Source organism: Podarcis melisellensis, assembly GCF_964234715.1.
Source record: "Podarcis melisellensis genome assembly, chromosome: 8".
In the NCBI taxonomy this organism is placed as follows: Eukaryota; Metazoa; Chordata; class Lepidosauria; order Squamata; family Lacertidae; genus Podarcis; species Podarcis melisellensis.
In genome coordinates this window covers 69,270,347-69,294,988 of record NC_138540.1, presented here as the reverse complement: position 1 = coordinate 69,294,988, position 24,642 = coordinate 69,270,347, and the positions used below count along the sequence as shown (strand labels likewise).

The following is a 24,642-nucleotide window of genomic DNA, read 5'->3' as shown; positions in this document are numbered from 1 at the left end:
TTATCATCACACACTGTCTTTGGGAAATCTGGTGTCATGGGAGTCTGAACTGGCTTGCAGTTTTCCATGCCAAACTGCTCTATCAAACGAAGAATTTTCTCTTTCTGACTCAATAGGAAGCTTCCATCAGCTTCCTGCCTTACTTCTACTCCCAAGTAATTGCTTACAGGCCCCAAGGCTTTAAGCTTAAACCTCTTTTCCAGTTGACTTGTGAGCTTCTGGATCTCATCTGTGGAACTCCCTGCCACAAGCAAATCATCAACAAAGACTAAGAGCATTAGATATTTGTTGCCTGATCCCTTGGTGTACAGGCATGGATCAGCCACACTCCTTTTAAAACCAAGTTTTACAAGGGCTTCATTTAAACACTGGTTCCAACACCTTCCACTTTGTTTGAGACCATAAACAGCCTTTCTCAAACGCCAGACTGCACCATTCTCCTCTTCAAACCCAGGGGGTTGTCTCATTAATACTTCATGGTCTAAATTTGCATGCAGATATGCAGCATCAACATCAAAATGGTGCACTGCTAGTTGTCTTACAGCAGCAATGGAAAGCATTAAGCGAAAAGTTTCACTCTTTACAGTGGGAGAAAACACTTCATCATAACTCTCCCCTTTAATCTGAGTGAATCCTCTGGCTACTAATCTGGCTCGAAAACGTGGTTCCCCAGATGCAAGGGTTTTCCTTTTGTAAACCCACTTGCATGACACCACTCTGCCACCAGGTGGCGGCATTATGACCTCAAACACTTTGTTACGTTTAAAAGAGTCCATTTCTTCTTTCATAGCTTGTTCCCACAAAGCACGTTCCCCAGGGGGTAAGTCTAAGACTTCATTATAACTTTGTGGTTCCACACAACTCACATTGCATACTCTCACTCCTCCTAGGGTCAAACGCTGAGGAGGTACACCCTTGTTTGAACGCTGGGAGCGCCTAGGCACTATTACTTCTTCTTCCCCCCTTATCTCTGGCTCTTCTTCCTCTTCCTCTAGAGAAGTATTATCTTTTGCCACATCTTTTGGGGAAATCTGTGCCTCCTCCTCCTCCTGCTCCTGCGTTGCCAATGGCTGAGAAGAAGCCTCTTCTCTTACTTGCAGGGGCAGTAGGCAATCTGGGTTGGCATGGATCACAGTCCATCTGTCCTGGTCAGCGAAGTCTGCACTTCGTGACAGAACCACTCGTCCTGGGCATAAATTGAAACGCCACCCTTTGCCATAGGACTGATATCCCACAAACCGCAGTCTCTGCGCTCTAGCGCCCCCTTTCTGGCGCTGAGCTTTGGGGATGTTTACATGTGCCCAAGCACCCCAGTTATGGAGCATTGTCCACTCTGGTTCTTTCCCAAACAACACACGATAAGGAATATCTTTTATAGAGCTAGACCAGGTTCTATTAATCAAAAAGTTCGCTGTCAGAAAAGCCTCGCCCCACAGCCTATGGTTGTGACCCAATCCTGCATCCACTAGCAGGCAGTCCTTTACTGACTGTATTACAGCCCCACGTCTTTCACACAGACCATGTTCAGCAGGGCTATAAGGGTTAGTCAAACGATGAGTGATCCCCTTACGTCGCAACCATGTCCCAAATTGTTTGTTCAGAAATTCTCCACCCCTATCTGTTTGCAACTGCACAACAGGGCGAGCGAAGAGCTTTTCAGCTTGGGCAACCCATTCTCTGAATGTGGGGAAACACTCAGATTTCTGCTTTAACAAAAACAACCAACTAAAACGTGATTTATCATCAATTACCAGAAAAGCATATCTGGCGCCTCCTTCAGTCTTCTGTGGAAAAGGGCCTATCACGTCACAATGGACAAGTTCTAAAACCTCTTTAGATACTCTGTCACTTTTAGAAGCCACAGGCTTCCTCTTAGATTTGGCCATTTTACATACATTGCAATCTAGGAAACAGTTACAGCTGTTTACTTTTAGGTTCTTGCACACCTTTTGCATCTCTGAAAGCACACGGAAATTGGTGTGACCCAGTTTTCTGTGCAGTTCATGTACACACCCCTTATGAACTGGCAAATTATCCTGAACCACCTGGGCTGCTTTAACAGGCTTGTCCTGCATTACATATAACCCATTTTCCAACTTTGCATGGCCACATACCTGAGTTCCATTCTTTATCAGACAGCCATCCCGTGTGAAGTTAACACTATACCCTGCATTAATCAAACAGCTTACAGACAGCAAACAATAGTCCAAACTGCTGACAAACAGAGTCCCTGGTAAAGTAGTGTTCAAGCACTGCAGGAAACATGTTCCCTGGCCATCAATTTTGCTTCTACGACCATCAGCAAGATAAATTGAGTCTTTTCCATCAGCTGGCTTCCCCAGGGTCTTAAAGTCCTCCTGACTGTTGCAGATAATCCTGCTGCTCCCAGAGTCCAGCAACCATGTTCCTCGAGGTATCTTCCTCTCCTCTCGAGAAAATGCAGAAACAAACTGAGCAGAACGCGTGTTCTTCTTCTCTGAAGAGAACCCCTTCTGCTTACGTTTCTGCGTTGATTGCTGTCTCTGCTCCACGTCGTCTCCTGGAAGTCTTGCCCTGCATTGACGTTGGAGATGCCCGTGTTGGTTGCATCTATAGCATCTCCTCACTGCCATGGCCAAGTCCAAACCTTGGCGTTGCTCCATTGGCAGATTCTGCTGCTGGCCCCCTCGACTGTAACTCCTCCGCTCTTGGAGTTCAGCTTGTTTATCTGACCTTCTTTCTGCTTCTTCGGTCAATCTTCCAACCACATACTCAAGGGTCAGATCTCGGGGACGCATACTCTCCATGCTGTTAATCACGGGCAACCAGCTTTCAGGCAAACTTGAAAGAATAATGTAGGTTTGGTCAGTCTCATCATAACGCTTACCTCTCTGCTGTAGTTGAAGAAACAGAGATTTCAGCGTTTGAAGATGAGTTGCCAAACTCTCACCTTCTTTCATAACAGTCCTGAACAGCCTTCTAGTCAGAGAAATTATAGTTCCAGCAGTTTCTCTGACATGCATTGCCCTTAATAAATTCCAGCACTCAAACGCTGTGCTGGCATTTGCTACATGCAATAACTGAGAGTTGCTCAAACACAGCATAATTTGGGCACGAGCCCTTTCATCTAGCCGTTTTTTCTCAGCAGAGTCAGTCCTCAAAACCTCAGTTTCAACACAGTCCCATAGTCCATCTCTCCTTAACAACTGCTGCATTTTAATTGACCAACTCAGCCAGTTGCTTTCTGAGAGAAGTTCAAAAGGGATGCCTCCCCCAATATTTACAACTTGGGAAGACTGGAAATCTGCCATCTCTGCTGGTGCTTGCTGAGCCCCTTCTGTGGGGCCTCCAGCAAACTCTCCAGACTCTCTCTTTAGAGTCCCACTAGATGGTCCTGGCTGGCACTCACCAGCTTCTAGCTGCTGCCTCTGTTGACCCTCAGGTCCCGCCTGGCTCTGCAACTGGTGTAGCCGCTCTGTGAGTCGCCTACTGTGGTCCTCTAGCAGTTCAAGCTGTTCCAGTAGCCGACGCTGAGTGCTTTTCTGGTTCTCAGATCCTAGCTGCTCCAGCGTCGCTGCAGACAGTTACAGCTTGCCACCAACTGCTCCAACGCACAGCCACCGGCTCCATACACCACCAGGACTCACCAGCTCCCTGCTGAGATGCTGTCAGTCGTTTTGCACTCTGCACATGCTCAGAAACACTGGGCCCATAACCTGTCAGTGTTTGTAAAAAGCAAAAAAAAAGGAGGAAAAGGTTCTGACCTCCCTTTGCCTCTTCAGCCTGGTCCTCGGACCCTTGTCGGCACAAAAAGAGTCCACGAGAATATCCTTGCAGAGTTTTATTCTTAAAAGTCTTTGTGCAAAAACACGACTGAATAACTCCACACACCAGCACCAACCAACCCAAACACCAGCCTCAGCAACAAACTAACATTTCTCACTTATATATACAACTTGGTGCAGACCGCTGAGTCATGCTGACCCAGCTTTATTCGCATTAAAGAAACAGCGGCCATTTTAGCCGTGACATCTGCTTGCATGCAAGTAGGAGTTAGGAGGCTGCTCCGATAGGCAGCATGTAGGCACCCTTCACAGCTTAGTTGCTGGGGTCAGGGAAGATGGAGGCAGCCCAGAAGCTGCATCTTAGAGCCCCTGCACCACCATCATATGGGGACTTCCGAGCATCTCCTGAAGCCAGCCAGAGACAACTGCTCCAGGCTGCTGAGACTGTTGCTGTTGCGTTTCCCGGGGACATTAGATGAAATCTGGGGACATTCTGGGGATGGAATTTGTCCGGGGACTTATTTGCAAATCCGGGGACTGTCCCGGGAAATGGGGACATCTGGAAACCCTACTCTATGGGTAGTTCCACAGAACTTCATGCTAGACCCTTCCCCTGATTCACCCCAATGATGTATGCAACATTGGACTCTTGAGGGGCCCCAGACATTGCTTAACTACAACTCCTTTCATCCCTGAGCATTGGCCATGCTGGCTGGGGCTGATGGGAGTTGGAGTCCAACAACATCTGGAAGGACCACTACTAGCCCACCATGGTGGTAAATCCTATATTTTACTCTTTCTTGTTCAAAAGACAGCCCCAATGCTATCGAGTGGCACTCTGCTGCCTGCATGTCTCGCAGAGGTGATGTTTCTCATTGACTTGCTCTGTTCAGACCTAAGTTGCACAACTGTGCTGCCCAAATGTTAATTATTTTCATTCTATTCTAAGTTCATCCCGAGATGGTGTGAGATTCCCCTGTTCTCAGCGGAGGAGGGTGTGAGCGCCACTTGTGGCCATCATGTTACACCTATCTATTTGTGCCGATATTTTTAGTAGCAGCCCTGCAGTGATCCAGAATAAGTTTGGGAGCCGGCAGTTGGTTTGCATCATTGAGCATCATCTTGTGCATCGCCAAGCTGTGTCCCGTTCCTCTAATAAAGAGCTACCTTTATACTGAGCCAGATCATTGCTCTGCTTAGAGCAGTACCATGCTCTGACTAGCACTGAATCAAACACGGCATTCTTAGCCGGGCTGTCTCAGAGCTTTCAACTGGAGAGATAATCAGGTTACCTGAAAGATCATCCCAGATATAACTGGCTGGACCTTGAGAGCGTCATTAGAGGTCCTCCCACCTAAAGAGGCAAGGTGGGGGGTTGAAAAGGAGAGAACCTTTTTTGTAATGACAAAATACCCTCCCTCATAAAGCTCAACTGGTGCCTACATTAAAATCCTTTCAGATGAATACCTTTCAATTCCCCTAAACCTTTTCTATTTTTGCCCTTGGAACAGATAATTTCTGCTGGGTTTTAAACCTTATTTTGCTACTTGTTCTGGGTTTTAGGCAGGAAATTGAACTGATTAGGAACTTTGTTGACTGGGTGGTCCAGACGTCTTTCTTGATCGGGGTGGTCAAAGAGTGCTGTAGATAAATTAATAAAATGAAATACTTAGGGTTTAAACTGCTGCGTTTGTTTATGCAAAACATGTCTTCTGTCACTAAGCTCTTACCGCTCAGGGTCCCATAGTGAAAGACATGCTTTGCATGTTAAGAGATGCCTCTGTAGGAATTAGCATGCAGCCTGCATGTAGATCATCATCACATGCAAATTTGATAAGAGCCCTTTGCTTCTGTGGTGCAGCTTGTGGGGTAAAGGAGATTGCAGCAGTCCAGGAGGAAACCATCTCTTGTAACCACCATGGCTGAATGGAGTTGGGATCTATCAGGAGGCCTGTTCTGCCCAATGTCAGAATCAGGGTTTTAGTGTGGTGACACCTACCCTTTGGAATTCCTTCCCACTGCATATCAGACAGGTGCCTTCTCTGATGTATTTTTGATGCCTGCTAAAGATGTTCCTTTTCCAACAAGCCTTCTAAAATATTTATCCCAGTTGGAATCTGTTTTGGATTTGAATTGATTTTGTCCCCATCTGCACTGTACATTCAATGCAATATCATACCAATACAGTATCATGCCATACAATATTAAACCGTCATGTCTTCCTGGGAACTGTAGTTTGTTGAGGGTGCGCTGAGAGTTGTGAAGGAACCTCTATTCCTCTCACAGGGCTACAATTCCCAGATGGGTTTAACAGTTGATCTGACTCAGTGGCGTAGCGTGGGTTGTCAGCACCCGGGGCAAGGCAAGTAATTTGCGCCCCCTAACCCAGGTAGGGGCAGGTAGGGGCAGAGAGCTGTGAGTGCGAGCACGCCCCCCTAGATGTTGTGCCCGGTGCGGCTGGCCCCCTCTGCACTCCCATGCTACGCCACTGATCTGACTTCCCAGTGAATTCTGGGAATTTTTGCTCCGAGGGGGATAGGGGGTCTCCAAACAACTCCACATTGGCAAAGGCTGCCCCAGTAACCTGGAAATTATTTGAATGCTAAGGGTGTTGTGGATTCCTTATTTTCTTAGTCAGCCAGAAACAGAGAATGAATTGCAAACGAAGGCTACTCTGTGAATGCTTTGTGCTGTTAAAATGTCTCAAAGTGTCTGAATGTGATTGCTGTCAAAAACTAATTGTTAGGCTATATAGGCTAACTGACTTAGAGGTTTCTCCCCCTCTTAATGTTGATTTGACTCTGCCATTGCAGTTAAAAAAGCACAATCCTCCCGTGAAGCATTTATGGGTTTGCTTTCCATCAAACCAACTCAGCTTGAACTGACTTTCCTAGAGGAGCTAAGCAGGGATAGCCAAGGTCATCCTATTGCTACGTAGAAGCAGAGCTAGACATCAAAGTGTTCAAGAATATCTCTTGACTTCAAAATGATGTTCATTCTCCCTCGTCTTTCTCTGAAGTCTGAAAAGGAGATCAGAGCACAGCCATTAGGATGGAGGAATTGGTTTCTATGGTTACTGTTGTCATGTAAGTGACTATTAGGATGGTATCCCGGTGGGATTCTCCAGTCCATCTATCTGTATTTTAAAACCTGGCCTTATTGATATCCTCCCTCTCTGGATTTCCAGTGCTTTGCTACATCCGCACACTTATCCTTGCAGTGATGAGCTCCTTCTCTGTCCGAGTTTGCGAGGGATAGATTGGCATCACACCCTTTTCTTCTTACAAATACACAGATAGATTTTTAGGGTGGGGTATTCATGCAAGGAGAGAAAGTACAGCAGAGACAGAAGTCCACGGAAGGACTGTGGTTCAGTAGTGGAGCATCTGCTTGCATACAGAAAGTCCCAGGTTCATTCCCCAGCATGTCCAGGTAGGGCTGGGAGAGAATCATACCTGAATCCTGCCGAGTCAGTGTAGACAGTACTCAACTAGACAGACTGAGGATCTGCCTTAGTATAGGGCAGCTTCCCATGTTCACACAGCACATGGTTAAAACTATGTTATTCACATAGCAATATGTAGTGATGGCCACCAACATGGTCAGATTTAAAATAGGATCAGACTCATTCACAGAGGAGAAGGCTATTAATGACTGCTAGCCATGATGGCTAGGTTCTGCCTCACATGCTAGGAACTGCAAGTGAGGAGAGCACTATTGCCCTCAGGTCCTGCTTCTTCAAGCTTGCCAGAGGCATCTGGTTGGACACCAGGGATGTCAACTTGATTAAAATATTGTGGGGGCCCTGGTAAGCCCCGCCTCGCATAATCGACCACATGATGCAGTGCACACACACTATTTGAATGGGAATGCCCATCAACTTTGTGGGGGCCAGACTCCCTCAAATATTTTATTGTGGGGCCAAACCCCCACAGTCCCTAGGAGTTGGCTCTTGTGTTGACCACAGCAAGAACAGAATGCTGGGCTACATGGACTTTGGATGTGATCTACCAGGGCTCTTATGTTCTGAATGTTTATGGTGAGGAATGGGAGACGACTGGAGAAAAGTTAAGATACCTCCCACCCAGAAATGTATTTTTGAGACTAAAAGGATTTCTCTATCTTGTTCCAAATGAAGTCTGTAGGTCAGGCTGGACTTCAAGCTTGCAGAAGAGTACAGGGGCAGGAGTCAAAGTTTAGACTCTCAAACAGCTCTGAATGGAGCAGGGGGAGAATTGCCCGCATATCTGCATCCAAGCAGAGAGCAAGCCTAAGGCCAGGCAAGATGTGACATTTCCCACATCACCTGTCCCTGCACAGTTGAGTTTTCTTTCACAGTCAGCACAGGGGGATGCAAGTCAAATTGGGGGTGTCAAAGGGTGTAGGGTGGCTTTAATTCATGGGTACATGGCATACATAGAGATGTCATTTAGTGGCACAAGGGGAAGGCACAAGGGTGCATTAGCAGAAGTAGTAGAGTGTGAAAAGAATCTAGGGGTCTTAGTGGATCACAAGCTTAACATGACTCAACAGTGTGATGTGGCAGCAAAAAAGGGCTAATGCTATTTTATGCTATATCAACAGAAGTTTAGGGTCCCAATCAAGAGAAGTAGTAGCACCACTGTATTCTGCCTTGGACAGACCACACCCGGAGTGTTGTGTCCAGCTCTGGGCACCACAATTTAAGAAGGATGTTGACAAGCTGGAATGTGTGCAGAAGAGGGCAACCAAGATGGTCAGGGGTCTGGAAACCAAATCTTATGAGGAATGGTTGAAGGATCTGGGTGTGTTTAGCTTGGAAAAGAGGAGAGTGAGAGCAGATATGACAGCCATCTTCAAATATCTAAATGGATGTCATGTTGAAGATGGAGCAAGCTTGATTTCTCCTGTTCTGGATGGCAGGACTCAAACAAATGGATTCAAGTTACAAGAAAGGAGATTCTGGCCGTCTGTCCTGCATGCTTTAGCTCAGGGGGTAGGCAAACTAAGACCCAGGGGCCAGATGCGGCCCAATCGCCTTCTAAATCCGGCCCATGGATGGTCCGGGAATCAGCGTGTTTTTACATGAGTAGAATGTGTGCTTTTACAGTGGTACCTCGCAAGATGAAATTAATTTGTTCTGCGAGTTTTTTCGTCTTGCGAATTTTTCATCTTGCGAAGCACGGATTCCCATAGGAAGGCATTGAAAATCAAACTTGCAAGACGTTTTTGTCTTGCGAAGCAACTCAAAAAACAAAAAACTCTTTCGTCTTGCGAGTTTTTCACGAGGCATTCGTCTTGCGAGGTACCACTGTATTTGAAATGCATCTCTGGGTTATTTGTGGGGCATAGGAATTCGTTCATTTTTTCTCTCCAAAATATAGTCTGGTCCACCACATTCTGAGGGATGGTGGACCAGCCCACGGCTGAAAAAGGTTGCTGACCCTTGATTTAGCTGATATACCTGCATTGCAAGAGGTTCGTCTGGATGACCCTCAGGGTTCCTTCCAACTGTGTGTTGCACAGACTCCAGATCTTCTCTGAAAACTGCTGTCCTTCTCCTCCCGCAGATCATTTATTTCCTTCTCTGTGAGCATGCAAACAGCACATCTTCCAGTTCACATGCTTCTAGACCATGAATATTTTAGCACAACTGTAGTCTCTGCCAATCCCAATGGCTTTCCTGGTGGGTGGCTAGGTTAGAATGTTTGAAGGGAGTGTGATGGGCTGGTCTGTTGACATTCAAGCGGTTCATTTCCTCTCTTTGTTTTCAGTGGCGAAAAAGCTCCACCCCAGAATACTGTTAGGGTTTATGTAAGGTCAACTGCAATATCCCAAATCTTGCAATTCCTGTCTTCGCTGGCTAGGATGATAAACCGAAAATGGATGCCTTTGTACTAATTAAATTGCTATTTTTAATTTTTATTTAGAAAGGAATATTAATGAAAAAAGTGCATACTGTGGTTAGGGGGTAGACGATCAGCCTACTCCCCCTCCAGATTTATTTGCTGGACTACAGCTCCCATCACCCCTGACTATTGGTGATGCAGGCTAGGGCTGATCGGAGCTCGGGTCTAAAACACTTGGGAGAGCACCAGATGAAGGAAAGGTGTTCTAAGGGATGCATACTGATTTACTATTTCTTCTGCATAGGAACATGATCTCTTTGGAAAGATCCTCTTCTGTTTGCACCCCCTCTTCTGCAATCTCTCTCCCTTTTCTTAACTACCTATGTGGACACAGTACAGTAGTTCATTGGTTCCCAAACTTAATCCGTTCCAGAAGTCTGTTCCAAAACCAAAGCGTTCTAAAACCAAGGCATGCTTTCCCATAGAGAGTAATGCAAAATGGATTAATCCGTTCCAGACTTTTAAAAACAACCCCTAAAACATCAAATTAACATGAATTTTACTAACAAGGCCATTGATCCATAAAATGAAAGCAATAATCAATGTACTGTACTGTACCGTAAAATGAATAAGACAGTATTGTAGATGATGAAAATAATAATAAATAATATATAATAATAATAAATAATAAATAAATGTTTTTTTTCCTTATGTGCTGTTATGATAGCCATTGTTCTAAAAACCAAGGTACCACTGTAATGTGACTTGATTTTGTGTTTGACATCCTCGAGAAAGCAGAATTGTCTGCTGTCACACTCGCCTTTGTTGCTTCTAGGCTGAACTATGGGTATGCATCGCATGTGGGGCTACCACTGAAAAATGTTCAAGGGCCTTAATTCATGCAAAATAAGATTTCCAGCCTGATAAATAGTTGTATCTGGAGCCTACTTTGTGGAACATACAATGCTAGTTTTGTTCTGTCTGTGCATGTTTTCTGTCACAACCCAGGGACGATTGCCTATCAAGCATTGGTCCGTTTATGTGCAGAATTCTTGAAAAACTGCCTCGTTCCACACTAATCAAATTTAGCCCTGTCTGTATTTGTGTGTGTGGAACTTGCTCACTTTTCGTTTGATTGATTGTTCTCAACCACCCTTCCAGCTGGAAGAGGTCACTCCATCCCACCTTTTGTTATCTTTGTCCTTGTAATTGACAATAATGCATTTTGAATTGATTAAGAGCCTTCTCTTTCCTTCTCTCTCACACATGCTCACCTTCTCTCATACATCCCCTCCCCTCTCTCTTACACACATATGTACACACTTCTTCCCTCCTTTGCTCACCATCCAACGCTCTTCCCATCTCTCTCGCACACTCACACTGCCTCTGCCCCTTTTTCTTCCTTTTCCTTCCCATCAATTGGATTCAGAAGCATATTGCCTCCAACTGTGCATACAGACCAAAACCATTATGACATAGAAATAGTAGTAGTAGTAGTAGTAGTAGTAGTAGTAGTAGTAGTAGTAATAATAATAATAATAATAATAATAATTATTATTATTATTATTATTATTATTATTATTATTATTATTATTTATACCCCACACCAAGCTGGCTGGGTTTCCCCAGCCACTCTGGGTGGCTCCAAACAGAATATTAAAAACATGATAAAACACTAAACATTAAAAACTTCCCTGAACAGGGCTGCCTTCAGATGTCTTCTAAATGTCAGGTAGTTTTTTATCTCTTTGACATCTGATAGGAGGGCATTCCACAGGGCAGGCGCCACTACCGAGAAGGCCCTCTGCCTGGTTCCCTGTAACCTCACTTCTCGCAATGAGGGAACCGTCAGAAGGCCCTTAGAGCTGGACCTCAGTATCCGGGTTGAGAGTTGTGGGTGGAGATGCTCCTTCAGGTATCCTGTGCCGAGGCCGTTTAGGGCTTTAAAGGTCAGCACCAACACTTTGAATTGTGCTCAGAAATGTACTGGGAGCCAATGTAGGTCTTTCAGGACCAGTGTTATATAGTCTTGGTGGCTACTCGTAGCCACTGATAGCTGTACTCTCCATGAATTTGTCCAAGCCATCTAAGTTGGTGGCCATCACTGCCTCTAGTGGGAGTAAATGTTCATCGTTTAACTGCACAGAGTGAAGAACTATTTCCTTTCATCTGTCCTGAATCTTTCAACTTTCAGCTTCATTGCATGGTCAAGAGTTCTAGTGTTAAGATAGGGAGAAAAGCATTTCTCTCCCCACTTTCTGTATGCCATGCATGATTTTATACACGTCTACCGTGTCATCTCTCACTCACCTTTTAACTAAGCTAAAGTGTCCCAGACACTGCAACCTTACCTCACAGGGGAGTCCCTCCATCCCCTTGATCCTTTTGGTTGCCCTTCTCTGAAGGAACCATTCAAGCCAAGCAGAAGCCCTCAAAGGCCTTGTGAATAATGGCTGGCAAGGTGTGTGGCTTCAGGAGAGGCTGTGTGACCTGGCAAGTGTCCCGAGGGGCAGATCGAGAGATCCAGAGGGTTTCATTTGGCCCCCTGGCGTTTTGTCTCCTCTGCACTAGTGCAAAGCCACCACTTTGTTGCAAATACAGTTCAAAAAATTCCAGCTATAAAACTCAGCACAGTTCAACCAGCTGCAATTTAAAACAGCAGAAATCAATTATAAAAATCCTTCTGGAATTAAAAAAAGGAGAACACATTTTCAAGGCATGTCTACAAGCCACCACCGTGGTTTCTCCTCTCTGCTGGTTTCTCTCCCCCCAACTTTCTGCTTCCTCGGCATAAGCTGAACATGCTCTCCTCTGAGGAGGAAGTTGGGATCTCGTTGCCGCCATCCAGGTGGCTGACTGCTGATTTGACAATAGCGCTGACAGGACCCGGGAGGGGAACCTCGCTGCTTAAACATGGACTCCTTCCCACTTCCTCACAGCTCCATGTGCTAAATGGGTGACAGCTGGACTGCCCAGGCTTCTGCTTCTTCTGCAATCTCAGCAAAGCTACAGCTGGAAGCCACATGGCTGAATTTCACAGTACAGTATTTAAAAGGGCATTATCCCCTGTTGTATGGTAAAACCCAAGCAGTGGTTTTTGCTGAAAGATTGGTGGCCATGCTATAAACTCAATCCAGGGAGAGGAAGGGGAGCAGAAAGCGAAAATGCTTTGTTTGGACATACTGTAGGACTTACGGTAAGATGGAGGCAATGATGCTTCTGAATACCAGTTCCTGGAAGCCACAAGAGGGGAGAGTGTTCTTGTGCTCTGGTCCTACTTGCTGGTTTCCCACATTGGCCGTTGTGAGTACTGTACAGGATTCTGGACTAGATGGGCCTCATGTTCTGAAGGCTCACTTCTTTTGATGCTTGAGACGTGTGTTTTCAGGGCCTACCTTATTTCTGTGGCTCTGTTTAAACCATTTTCAGTTTTTAATTGTCCCACAGAGGAACTTATGGTCTTCAAACAAAAACATCCTGAAGGTCCCAGGCCACAGAGAAGTTAGGCTGGCCTCAACTAGAGCCAGGGCTTTTTCAGCTTTGGCTCCAATCTGGTGGAACACTCTGTCACAAGAGACTAGGGCCCTGCGGGACTTGACATCTTTCCTGCGGGACTTGACATCTTTCCGCAGGGCCTGCAAGACAGTTGTTCCACCAGGCCTTTGGTCAGGGCACAGCCTGACTCCCTCCTTTGGCAATCTCCACAGAACTTTAGCCTAATGGTTGCCATCAATTTGAGTTGAATTAATTTTAATGAAATGATTTTAGAATGTTGTATTATTTTATTGTTGTTAGCCGCCCTGAGCCCGGCTTCGGCTGGGGAGGGCGGGATATAAATAAAATTTATTATTATTATTTATTATTATTATTAATTGTTATAACTGACCTGGACTCTGCTGATGAAGGGCAAGTAATAAATGTAATCATTAACAACAACAACGTTCTTAGGTACTGTTTTTCTGTTGTGACATTTTTCTTCTTTCTACAAACTCTGTGGTTTTACCTGCCTCCTGTTTTGTAATATACTAAAATGTAGTGTTAGAAACTGAGATATGAACACTAGGAGCTAAATGGCACCTTAAACCTAGGTAATGGGAGCAACAACGGAATGTCTAGGCACACTTTTTAAATAACAAGAATACAAAGCTGGAAATGAATGAACTACAGCTAAAATATCATGTTCGTTTTTCACATGGTCTAGTCCTTCAACCGCCTGCCCCACTAATATTCTTAAGAAGGTCTTTTCTCCAATCTTTGGAGAGTGGTTGGAAGTGGGGAGGCAGAAAAAGGCCCTCCTTTCCTCCCACTCTGCCATTTTAATCTGAAATCTTAGGCACAGCATTGTGCCCAGAGCTCAGAAACTGCTCGTGCTAATGAAATTCCTTGTTGCAAAATGCTCCTAGAACAATGGGAGTTTCGTATGCTGCTAACATGGAATTTGTAAACCACCAACTGACTGTCAAGACCAGGGGGGTGGGATCTGTGGCTCTCTAGAGGTTAGAGCCCTCCAGGTCCCACCATCCTTAACCATTAATCAGGCTGGCAGGGAGCTGATGGAAGTCAGGAGTCCTACAGCATTTGAAGGACAACAGGTTCCCACCCTTTTGGTAAGGCATGATGGCAGCTCCTGTGTATGTTTCTTCTCTTGCTAAGTGGTGGAGCTTCTGCTTTGCGTGCAGAAGCTCCCCAGAGTCATTCATTGGCATCTCCAGGTAGGTCTGGGAGTGAGCCCCAGTCTGAAACCATGGAGAGCCACCTCCAGTCTGTGTAGATAGTGCTTAACTAGATGGACCAATGGTCTAGCTCAATATAAGACAGCTTGCCTATGCCCCAGGGCTCCAAAATTACTGCCTCCAAAATTACTGCCTATGCTGACTCTTATTCTATGCACATGTTGCTGCACTGGAAAGTATTAAGTCTGTTTTTCTTGATGTTTGAACCCAGGCCCAGCACTGGCGGAATGAAAATTATGAGCGGCCCATTGACCTGGAAGGCTCTGGAGATGATGACTCCTTTGAGGATGAAGAAATTGATGAAATCGAGGAACTCTACTCAGGCTCTGGCTCAGGATGTGAGTACATATTTAAGACCCTTAAAAGGAGGGACGTCGCTCTGCTAAGTGTGGCTGGATAGAAGACATCACTCTTCCTCCTCCATTTATATTGGTGGCAGAGTTATTACGGAAAATTTGTGGGGGGTTTTGGTGGTGGTGGTGGGGAGAAAAAAGCCCAGAGGTTGAATGTAATTTTTTTGGAATTCAGAAGCAGACAGCTGGTTAGCCTTCCAGAAGCAAACATTGTAAAGAACATTGAATGCATTTATTCTCCTCATCCTACTGAATGTCTGGTTCATTTATTTAAAATGCTTATAGGCTTACTTTTAAAGGCCAAAAACCCTATTAAGGTAGCTTGCAAATAAAACAGTGGTGGGAAGCCTCAAGCACAGTGTAGATAAAATTATTAATGGGGAGGACCATTAGCTCAGTGGTAGGACACATGCTTTGCATCCAGAAGGCCCCATGTTCAATCCTTGGCACCTCCAGGTAGGGCTGAAAAAGACTCTAGCCTGGATCCCTGGAGATTGAGTCAGTGTAGGAAACACTCAGTTAGATGGCTGACTTTGTAGACAGCAGCTTCCTGTGTCCCTACAGTGACTCTGAACAGTCAGATCCTAACCTTTACTTCCCTTACAGATTTTGAGCAGGACTCTGGGATCAAGACCATTGTGCGGCTCAACACAGATGCACCCCTCACCCTACCTACAACTTCCCCTGTGTTGCCCGCCACCTCTGTGCAGCCAGTAGCCACCCCCTTTGCGCCATTCCCTGCGGAGGAAGCCACCTCTGATCCAGTAACAAGCAGCCTCTACATCCCCAGGGTGACCGAAGCACCGGCGGTCACCATCCGGAAAGCGCTTGGTACCACTGCTAGCACCGCAGCCCTTGATGCCTCTGCTACCGCTAGTACTATTGCTACCACCACCGCCACAACTGCTGCCACCACCACCTCTGCTACGATGCCCATGTCCAAGCCAACAACTGTCCTGAGAGTCCTGCCCCCCTTTATCACCATTGTAGCCACGACGCAGTCGATCACACTTGAAACGCCAACCACGGCCACCGAAGTTGCCAGGACGGAACTGAACACAGCTCCGCTGGTGCCCACTGGGGTGACGAAGAGCAGGGCTGTGCCAAAGCCAAGCACTTCTCGGGAGCCAGACCGCAGTGAGAGGACTACCACACTGCCCCAACCCTCAAGTTCTACAGCACCGACAGAACCAGTCCAGGTATGGCTTGTTGTTCTTGTGATTTATTAACTTAAGTAAAGGGATGTCCCATGGAAGAGGGAGCAAGCTTCAAATTAGAAGAAAAGGATTCTGACTGAACACCAGGAAGAACTTTTTGATGGTAAGAGTTGTTTGACAGTGGAACAGAAAGTGGTGGACTCTCCTTCCTCGGAGGTTTTTAAGCAGAGGTTGGATAGCCCTCTATCATGGATACTGTAGTTGATATTCTTTTGGATTGGATGATCCTCGGGATCCCTTCCAACTCTACCATTCTATGATTCTATGAACATAAAATACAAAATGCAAACAAAGCAACAAAAATACAAATATATAACACCAAAGTTACAAAACATAGGAGCAGCACAGAGGTATTTTCCCAAAGAAATAGAGAACGAATAATGCAGAAAAATAAAAGCAGTAGAACACATCATGGAAGTCAAACTGCACAATTTGGCCGGGGAAGAGAGTTTTCTGAATTTATCACACACCAAACAACACAGAAAGGTTTTGGGTCTTCCTTACGCTTAGAAATATGTAATTTGTGAGTTATTTTCTTGACGGTAGCCAGAGTCCACATATTCTCATGCCAAAATGAGAGGCTTAAGCCCTTTGATTTATGGGCCAAAGAAGTTATTGCTGCAGTCAGCATCCGCATAAGGAGTTCCTTAGATCAGAAACTTGCCGTTTGATCATCCCTCAGGTTCAAAAGGGCAAGTTGCAAGGAGGCAATAGATGGGGGCGTTTAATTCCCCCCCCCCCCCGAAACTTTGTCAAAGTGCACAAGCAAAGTAAAAATTTCCACATTAAATCATAAGATCTAAAAATATACAAAAATATAATATCAATAACAGCAACCATTCCCCCCCCCCCAAAGCCCTTAAGCAATACTCCATCCCAAGAGTCTGTTCAGCAGCTTCGGTGTTTGTAGCTGGAGTCAGTCAGGGCCCCACCCTCCCAGGCCAGGTGGAAAAAGGCGTGCAGGACAGGGAGCAGGGCTAAACAACACAGGGCGCAGATAGTCTGTAATTGGTTCTTCTCATCTTATGTTTATTTAAATGTTTAAATAAAGTTAAAGGAATTTGCAGGATGGTGGGGGCAAGTGGGTTCAGGGCAGCAGTCCTGGTAAATGACTTTTCCCTCTGCATGTCATTTTCCTGACAAAATCTCTTCCCTAAAAATGATCCTAGCCTTGTTAGGGTGGGAGGACGGGCACTGCGCACTGCCTTTTAAAATTTTAACCCAGAAAAGCTTGGGGTTGTAATATTAACCGGGAAAATGGCATGGTGTGAGGGGTTCAGCAAACACTACAAATGTGTATTAGGGCTACCACCTGAATTGTAAACCAGTTGACTAAATTTGCAGAGAAATATAAATAACGGTTCTTGAAAGGGGGAGAAGTACACTTCTTTGTTTTAAGAACAAGCTGGCATTGTTAATTTCAAATATCATCTTCTGTTGCACATCAGACTTTAACCCTGGTTGATGTAAATTGTGGGAGTAAATTGATGGATTTGGGGGTGGCATAATGTTTGCAATTCTTTCCTGCCCTTTTCATGGGGGAACAGAAGCACACATGTGCAGAAGGGATGGGGGAGTAGCGATGCCCAGTGATGTTCATTGTTGTGTCACACCACGCCCACTGGTGTGAATGAAACTTAGTGTGTCATGCCTGTCTGCCAGTCAAAAAGCCACAGTTCCATAGCTCAACAGGTCCTGCAGTCTGTAAAGAACATTAGAAACAGGCAGAAGCCCTAGCATTATAATCAGGAAAACTAATGTAACATTCCTCCTCTTTGAACACAGCCTTAGTCATGCTCATTCATTTCAGTGGGTCTAGTATTGGATACAACCCAAGGTTCTTTTTCTGAAGGGTTATGGATGATGCCGTTTTCCCTACCTTCCACTGAGAGCACAGCACCTTTTTATTCCAGTTGATTTGGTTTCTTAACACTTTCTCTGTGCCCTCCATACTCTTGAGGGCCAAGTTTGAGGCTCGACCATGGAGATAGAAATAGCAGTGGGAGACTGGCAGAGTAAGTGCTTAGGTTAATTTGATTTTTTAAAAAATACAGACATATAGTGTGAGATCTGCTGTCATCATCAAATACAGTGGTACCTCTGGTTACATACTTAATTCATTCTGGAGGTCCGTTCTTAACCTGAAACTGTTCTTAACCTGAAGCACCACTTTAGCTAATGGGGCCTCCCGCTGCTGCCGCGCCACCTCTGTGCGATTTCTGTTCTCATTCTGAAGCAAAGTTCTTAACCTGAGGTACTATTTCTGGGTTAGCAGAGTCTGTAACCTGAAGCGTATGTAACCTGAAGTGTATGTAACCCGAGGTACCACTGTAGTTTTTAATTAACCCAACCAATAATTTATTTAGGTGGGGAATTTGTATCCCATGTCTCTGCAAATGGGGACCAAGGAGGCTTCCAGCAGAAATCAAAAGCAGTACGGGTGGAACACAAGCCAATTTAGCTAGATCACAAAAAACAACAACAGCTCCAGCATTAGAAACCAACCAACCGGCCAACCCCAAAACAACAGATCCCGGTTAAATGGTGCTGAAACTTGAGAAGAATAACACCTTTGTCACCTGGAATCTTGAAGTAGGTGCTAGATAAGGATCTGGTGAGGAAATTTGAAAATTATGGGGTGGCACAATTGAAAAGACTAATCCTATGCCTAGATGGAAGCGCACAGAATCCAAGAAGTGACTCCTAGGAACAGAAACAGGGCCAGCCCAATGCATTTTCCTCTCTGAAGCCAAGGGCAGGAGAAGAAAACGAGCTTGCCAGATAAGGTCTGTGGCCCATATAATCACCTTCCTGTTCTCACAGTGGCCAACAAGATGCCCATGGGAAGCCAGCAAGCAGGAACTGAGTTCAACATCACTTGCCTCACCTGCAATTCCCGGCAAGTGGTATTCAGATGGCCACTGCCTCCAACTATGGAGCAGAATATAGACATCACAACTAGCAGGCTTATCCTCCATGATTTCCATTAATACTCTTTTAAAGTGACCATCGCTGCCTCTTGTGGGAGCAAATTCTATAGCTGACCTACAAAGGACTTCATTTTGCTTGTCCTGAATCTTCCATCATTCATTTCTTTGGATGACCATGAGTTTAGATTTGTAACCTGGTAGTAAAGGGCAGTTAATACTAATAACAGATCCGGGTTTGCCAACCTTTTTTTGACCCACAGGCAGATTTGCAAGTTGGAGAAACTTATAGGTGCCACACACCCACTGCAACCAAGCAAATGCTGCTCCCTATTCTATGAGTGGCAATAGAATGCCTCTCTTAAGCCTTATTTCACCGGAGAAAATGAACCATGTAGGCATCAGGGAAGGCTGCTTTCGCCACATCTGCCCTCACAGGCACCATGCTGGTGTGTGTCCTGCTTCTAATAGTAATGTAAGGGATGCGGGTGGCACTGTGGTCTAAACCACTGATCCTTTTGGGCTTGCTGATCAGAAGGTCAGTGGTTCAAATCCCCATGATGGGTTGAGCTCCCGTTGCTCTGTCCCAGCTCCTGCCAACCTAGCAGTTCAAAAGCACACCAGTGCAAGTAGATAAAAAGGTACCGCTGTGGGGGGAGAGGTAAGCGGCTTTTCCGTGCGCTCTGGTTTCCGTCACAGTGTCCCGTTGCGCCAGAAGTGGTTTAGTCATGCTGACCACATGACCCAGAAATCTGTCTGTGGACAAACACCAGCTCCCTTGGCCTGAAAGCAAGATGAGCGCCGCAACCCCACAGTCGCCTTTGCCTGGACTTAATTAACCATCCAGGCATCCTTCACCTTTACCTTTACCTCAATAGTAATGTGTATTACTTGACTTGTTTGTGGTAAGCCAGCTCTGCTGTGTTTGGAGTCCTCCTTCTTAGTCTACTTCTTTTCAGTCAGGCTGGACTTCTTCCCCAAAGTCATGCCACCAGTTGGCTGCTGGGCTGCAGATGTGATTCCAGCATTGTGACTGTAACATTTAGAGGAGGGCAGGAGATGAGAAATAACCCTGATCTATGGCTAGAGGGCTGTGACTCAGGAGTAGAGCATCTGCTCTTCATCTACTGAGATTCCTGCATTGCAGGGGGTTGGACTAGATGACCCTGGGGGTCTCTTCCAGCTCTATGATTCATATAATATCTGAAGCTCTGGAGAGCTGCTGCTAGTCAGTGTAGACATTGCTGAGGTAGATGGACCAGTGGCCTGACTCAGCGCATGGCAGTTTTCTTTGCTGTGCTGGTTTTTGGGTGGATCTTCTGGGTTTCAAAGCCCTCCCGGTGCGTAGCACATTATCCTCTTTCTAACAATCTGGCAGTTAGAGACACAACAGGTGCCGCAGAGAAATCTAATCCTTCTCTTTGTCTGGGCTCCCAATCTGCAAAATAGGGATGACGGCATTTCTTTGCTCTTGTTAAATATGAAGAAAGAGGCTAATTTGGTTGGTCGTGGCTGGGATGTATTGTGGGAAAGCACAAAGAATCCCAGGAGCCGGATTGAAAGTGCTGGGTGTGGTTTTGTTATTTCGCTGATTATCATTTTGTTCAGACTTTGCTCCCGAGAAGCTCACAGAGGGTCATATGGTGCTGCAGTTTCATCCTCACAGCAGCCCTGTGAGGTAGGCTATGTGGTCCAGAGCCATTCAGCCTGCTTTATGGCTCAGTGGGGATTTCATCCTGGCTCTCTCCACTCCTGGTCTAGCCCTCTTGCTGCTACATCCGTGGTGGGGATGTTGCTGGACTTCCAAGTCCCATCAGCCCCAACCAGAAAGACGAATGGTCCAGGATCATGGGAGTTGTTGTCCAACAACATTTGGAGGGTCAATTGTTCCCCACCCTCTACACTACAACAACCTAGCTTACACACATGTACTTGTCACAAAAGGGTGTGGATTTTCACACCCACCAACCCACCCACATCCACCCACCACCACAGATTCTTTGGGGACAGCTGTAGAAAGCTCTCCTAGTGCTTTCTTTACTAAACTTTATCTTTTTTTATTAAAAAAAAACCAACAACAAACTTGAAACGTTCCTGGCAAATGGAGGCAGTATCACCTCCACAATTTGCAGAAGGGATGAGCAGACTGCGCTCTGTTTTTCCTGAAAATGAGAAGGAATCATTGCTCTTAAGCACAATTCATTTTGAAGGCTGGCCTGCCTTTCCAAAAAAGGAGTGGATCCACAGCAGATGTGGCACATGACTCACACGAGCCTTATCTTAACCCTTAGTGCCATTTTCCATTCATACATGCATAATATTATTATTAATTGCTGTTGTTGTTGGACTCCATGTCCCATCAGCCCCAGTCAGCATGGCTGTTGGCCACGGATGATGGGAGTTGTAGTCCAGCAATATCTGGAGGGCTTCCTACCCCAATCTTACACAGAGGCAGGCGTGCCTACTCTAGGGGGCAGAGGCATCTTCAGCCCCCTCAATATTCCTTAGCAGGGGGCTCCACCCCACCCCCCAAAATATTGAGGGGGTGGAAGAGGCCAAACTGCTGAGCCAAGTGCAGCATCGAATGCAGGCTCTTCCTGAGTGCACATGAGAAGGAGCTATGGCCATTGAAGCTGTGTGGCACTGGTCAAGGCCTCCTCATGATGACACGCCACCTCCCAGTGATAAGCGCATTGCTTGTGTGACATCACAGGTGCACAATGCATGTCGTGCATGCAATGTCGCAGATGTGCACTGCACGCCACGTGTGTGACATTGCACACGCCACTGAGCCCCCACTCTTTGGCTTGAAGTGGTTCCTCTGCATAGAGGCATCTTCCTTCCTTCCTTCCTTCCTTCCTTCCTTCCTTCCTTCCTTCCTTCCTTCCTTCCTTCCTTCCTTCCTTCCTTCCTTCTTCATTTTTCCAAAAATCTATTTGTTAAAATGCCACTCTTGCTTTGAAATATCCTGTCTCCTGCACCTGAGATAGCTGATTCCTTCAGGGTTCACTTTTCTTGGGTCATTATGTTCACAGGACAACTTCTCTCTCTCTCTGTCTCTCTCTCATCAGATGCCCTGGATTCCTGACATGCAAAGCCTTATTTCAGGGGTGGGTGTGTCCAGTAGCCATTAGTCTCTGCCTCCCCCTGCCGGCCAATGTCTGTAACAGGCAGTTCCACGCCATTCAAAAAAATGCTCCCTGTGAAGATCCCTCAACTTTGCCTCTTCTTATTTGCCCAGGATAATAATAAATCAGAAGAACATGAGAGGATTTGGGAGAGGATTCCAACCAGTTTTCTCATTAAAGTGCAGAGTCTGACTCAGAAAAAGCAGTGTGGGTGGTAGAATCTTCTTATGTTAAAGAACCACTGAATGATGAGGGTTGAAGGTGAAGTGATTATTTCAAAAAAAGTTTTCTAATTCATTCTCTGTCGTTTTTGGGGTTGTTCCCACATAGAGGTGCCTATTGAATTGGCCTCTGCTAGATCCTGCCCTAGATTTTGCGGTTTCATGAAAGAGGAACGCAAAAAAAGGAAGCCTGCTTCTTCTGAGTCATACCATTGTGGCTGTGCAGGATTTCTGACAGGGTCTTTCCTAGCCCAAGCTGTAGATGCCAGGGACTGAGCTTGAGACCCTCTGCATGCAAAGCAGATTCTTCCCCATGGAGCTGTGGTCCTTTCCCTATTACTGCGGCCTCAGCAGAGAGCCAGTGTAGTGTAGTGGTTAAGAGCGGTAGTCTCGTAATCTGGTGAACCGGGTTCGCGTCTCCGCTCCTCCACATGCAGCTGCTGGGTGACCTTGGGCTAGTCATACTTCTCTGAAGTCTCTCAGCCCAACTCACCTCACAGAGTGTTTGTTGTGGGGGAGGAAGGGAAGGAGAATGTTAGCCACTTTGAGACTCCTTTGGGTAGTGATAAAGCAGGATATCAAATCCAAACTCTTCTTCTCTTCTTCTTATGAAGACCTCTTTTGACCCAGACTTTCCCTGACCCACCAGATTGCAACCTGTTCTATGTGCATGGATCCTTCCTATCTCATTTTATTTGCTTTTGTATGTTTTTATACCATGGCTTTTATGCTCTTAGGTTCTTTTAACGGATATTGTGCTTCTATTGTACGTAGTGTACACTGCTTAGACATCATTAAACAAAATATTCAGTGGTTTGGAAACGCTTCTAAATAATCAATAAGCAAACAAATTTCAGATTTATTAATAAGGCAACCAAGTACAGATTGTAGCCAAACAGTAACATATTAGCATAAACCAGGCATAGACAAACATCTGGCTGGGTTTCCCCAGACACTCTGGGCGGCTTCCAACAAAATATTAAAAAACAATAATCTATTAAACATTAAGAGCTTCCCTAAACAGGGCTGCCTTCAGATGTCTTCTAAAAGTCAGATAGTTGTTTATTTCTTTGACATCTGGTGGGAGGGCGTTCCACAGTGCGGGTGCCACTACTGAGAAGGCCCTCTGCCTGGTTCCCTGTAACGTGGCTTCTCGCAGCCAGGAAACCACCAGAAGGCCCTCGGCGCTGGACCTCAATGTCCGGGCAGAACGATGGGGGTGGAGATGCTCCTTCAGGTATCCTGGGCCGAGGCCACTTAGGGCTTTAAAGGTCAACACCAACATTTTGAATTGTGCCTCGGAAATGTACTGGGACCCAATGTAGGTCTTTCAAGAACAGTGTTATGTGGTCTTGACGGCCACTCCCAGTCAGCAGTCTAGCTGCCGCATTCTGGATTAGTTGTAGTTTCCAAGTCACCTTCAAAGGTAGCCCCACATAGAACACATTGCAGTAGTCCAAGTGAGAGATAACTCATGGGAGTTGGAGTCCAGCAGCATCTGGAGGACCTTTGCCTCCCCATTCCTGCCACAGATGTGTCTTCTTTCTTGCTTCGTGAAGGCAACTGAGCATCCTTTCTCCCTCCTTTCCTCTCTCAGTCCTCTCTGTTCTCTCTCGCAGGGAGAGCCTCTGGATGCGACCCCTTCCACGTCAATGAATAACGAATTGGAAGTTCCTGTCAGCGGGGACTTTGAAATCCGTGAGGAGGAGGAGGTGGCAGCTCAGACGGAGCTCAGCAATGAAGTGGTTGCCCTGGTTACCCCAGCAGCTGGGCCAGTGCTGAGGAAGAATGCTGAGCCGGGGCTTGTAGACAATACAATAGAATCGGGGAACTCGGCTGCGCAGCTCCCCCAGAAAAACATCCTGGAAAGGAAAGAGGTCCTCATAGGTAGGTACTTATTTTGAGGTGAAATGGGTATTTTAAATCAGGCCTGGGGAACTTTTGGCCCTCCAGATGTTGCTGAACTTCAGCTCCCATCATCCCCAACAAGCATGGTCAATGGGCAAGGATGATGGGTGTTTTAATCCAGCAAAATCTGGAGGACCAAAGGTTCCCCATACCTGTTTAAAATGGCTTTATAATTACATTTTAATGATTCTGTCTTGTTATGCATATATATATATATATATATATATATATATATATAGTCTTTGAGCAGAGGTTTTTTGTTTTTTAAAAGCAGGTTAGTTGTCTTTTGATGTTTTCTATCCCACCTTTAAGGGACGCGGGTGGCGCTGTGGGTAAAAGCCTCAGCGCCTAGGACTTGCCGATCGAAAGGTCGGTGGTTCGAATCCCCGTGGTGGGGTGTGCTCCCGTCATTCGGTCCCAGCGCCTGCCAACCTAGCAGTTCGAAAGCAGCTTCGGGTGCAAGTAGATAAATAGGGACCACTTACCAGCGGGAAGGTAAACGGCGTTCCGTGTGCTGCGCTGGCTTGCCAGATGCAGCTTGTCACGCTGGCCACGTGACCCGG

General features: G+C 46.0%; 1 protein-coding gene across 1 annotated transcript in view; it reads left to right on the top strand.

Moving 5' to 3' along the window:
- The window catches only part of SDC3 (syndecan 3), a 114,960-nt gene that overhangs the window by 79,797 nt on the left and 10,521 nt on the right, over window positions 1–24,642 (top strand). Inside the window, exons 2-4 of the mRNA XM_081920768.1 lie at window positions 14,537–14,663; window positions 15,285–15,877; window positions 23,791–24,058. Of these exons, the coding sequence (XP_081776894.1) occupies window positions 14,537–14,663; window positions 15,285–15,877; window positions 23,791–24,058 (988 nt within the window). The remainder of the gene's footprint in view (window positions 1–14,536; window positions 14,664–15,284; window positions 15,878–23,790; window positions 24,059–24,642) is intronic.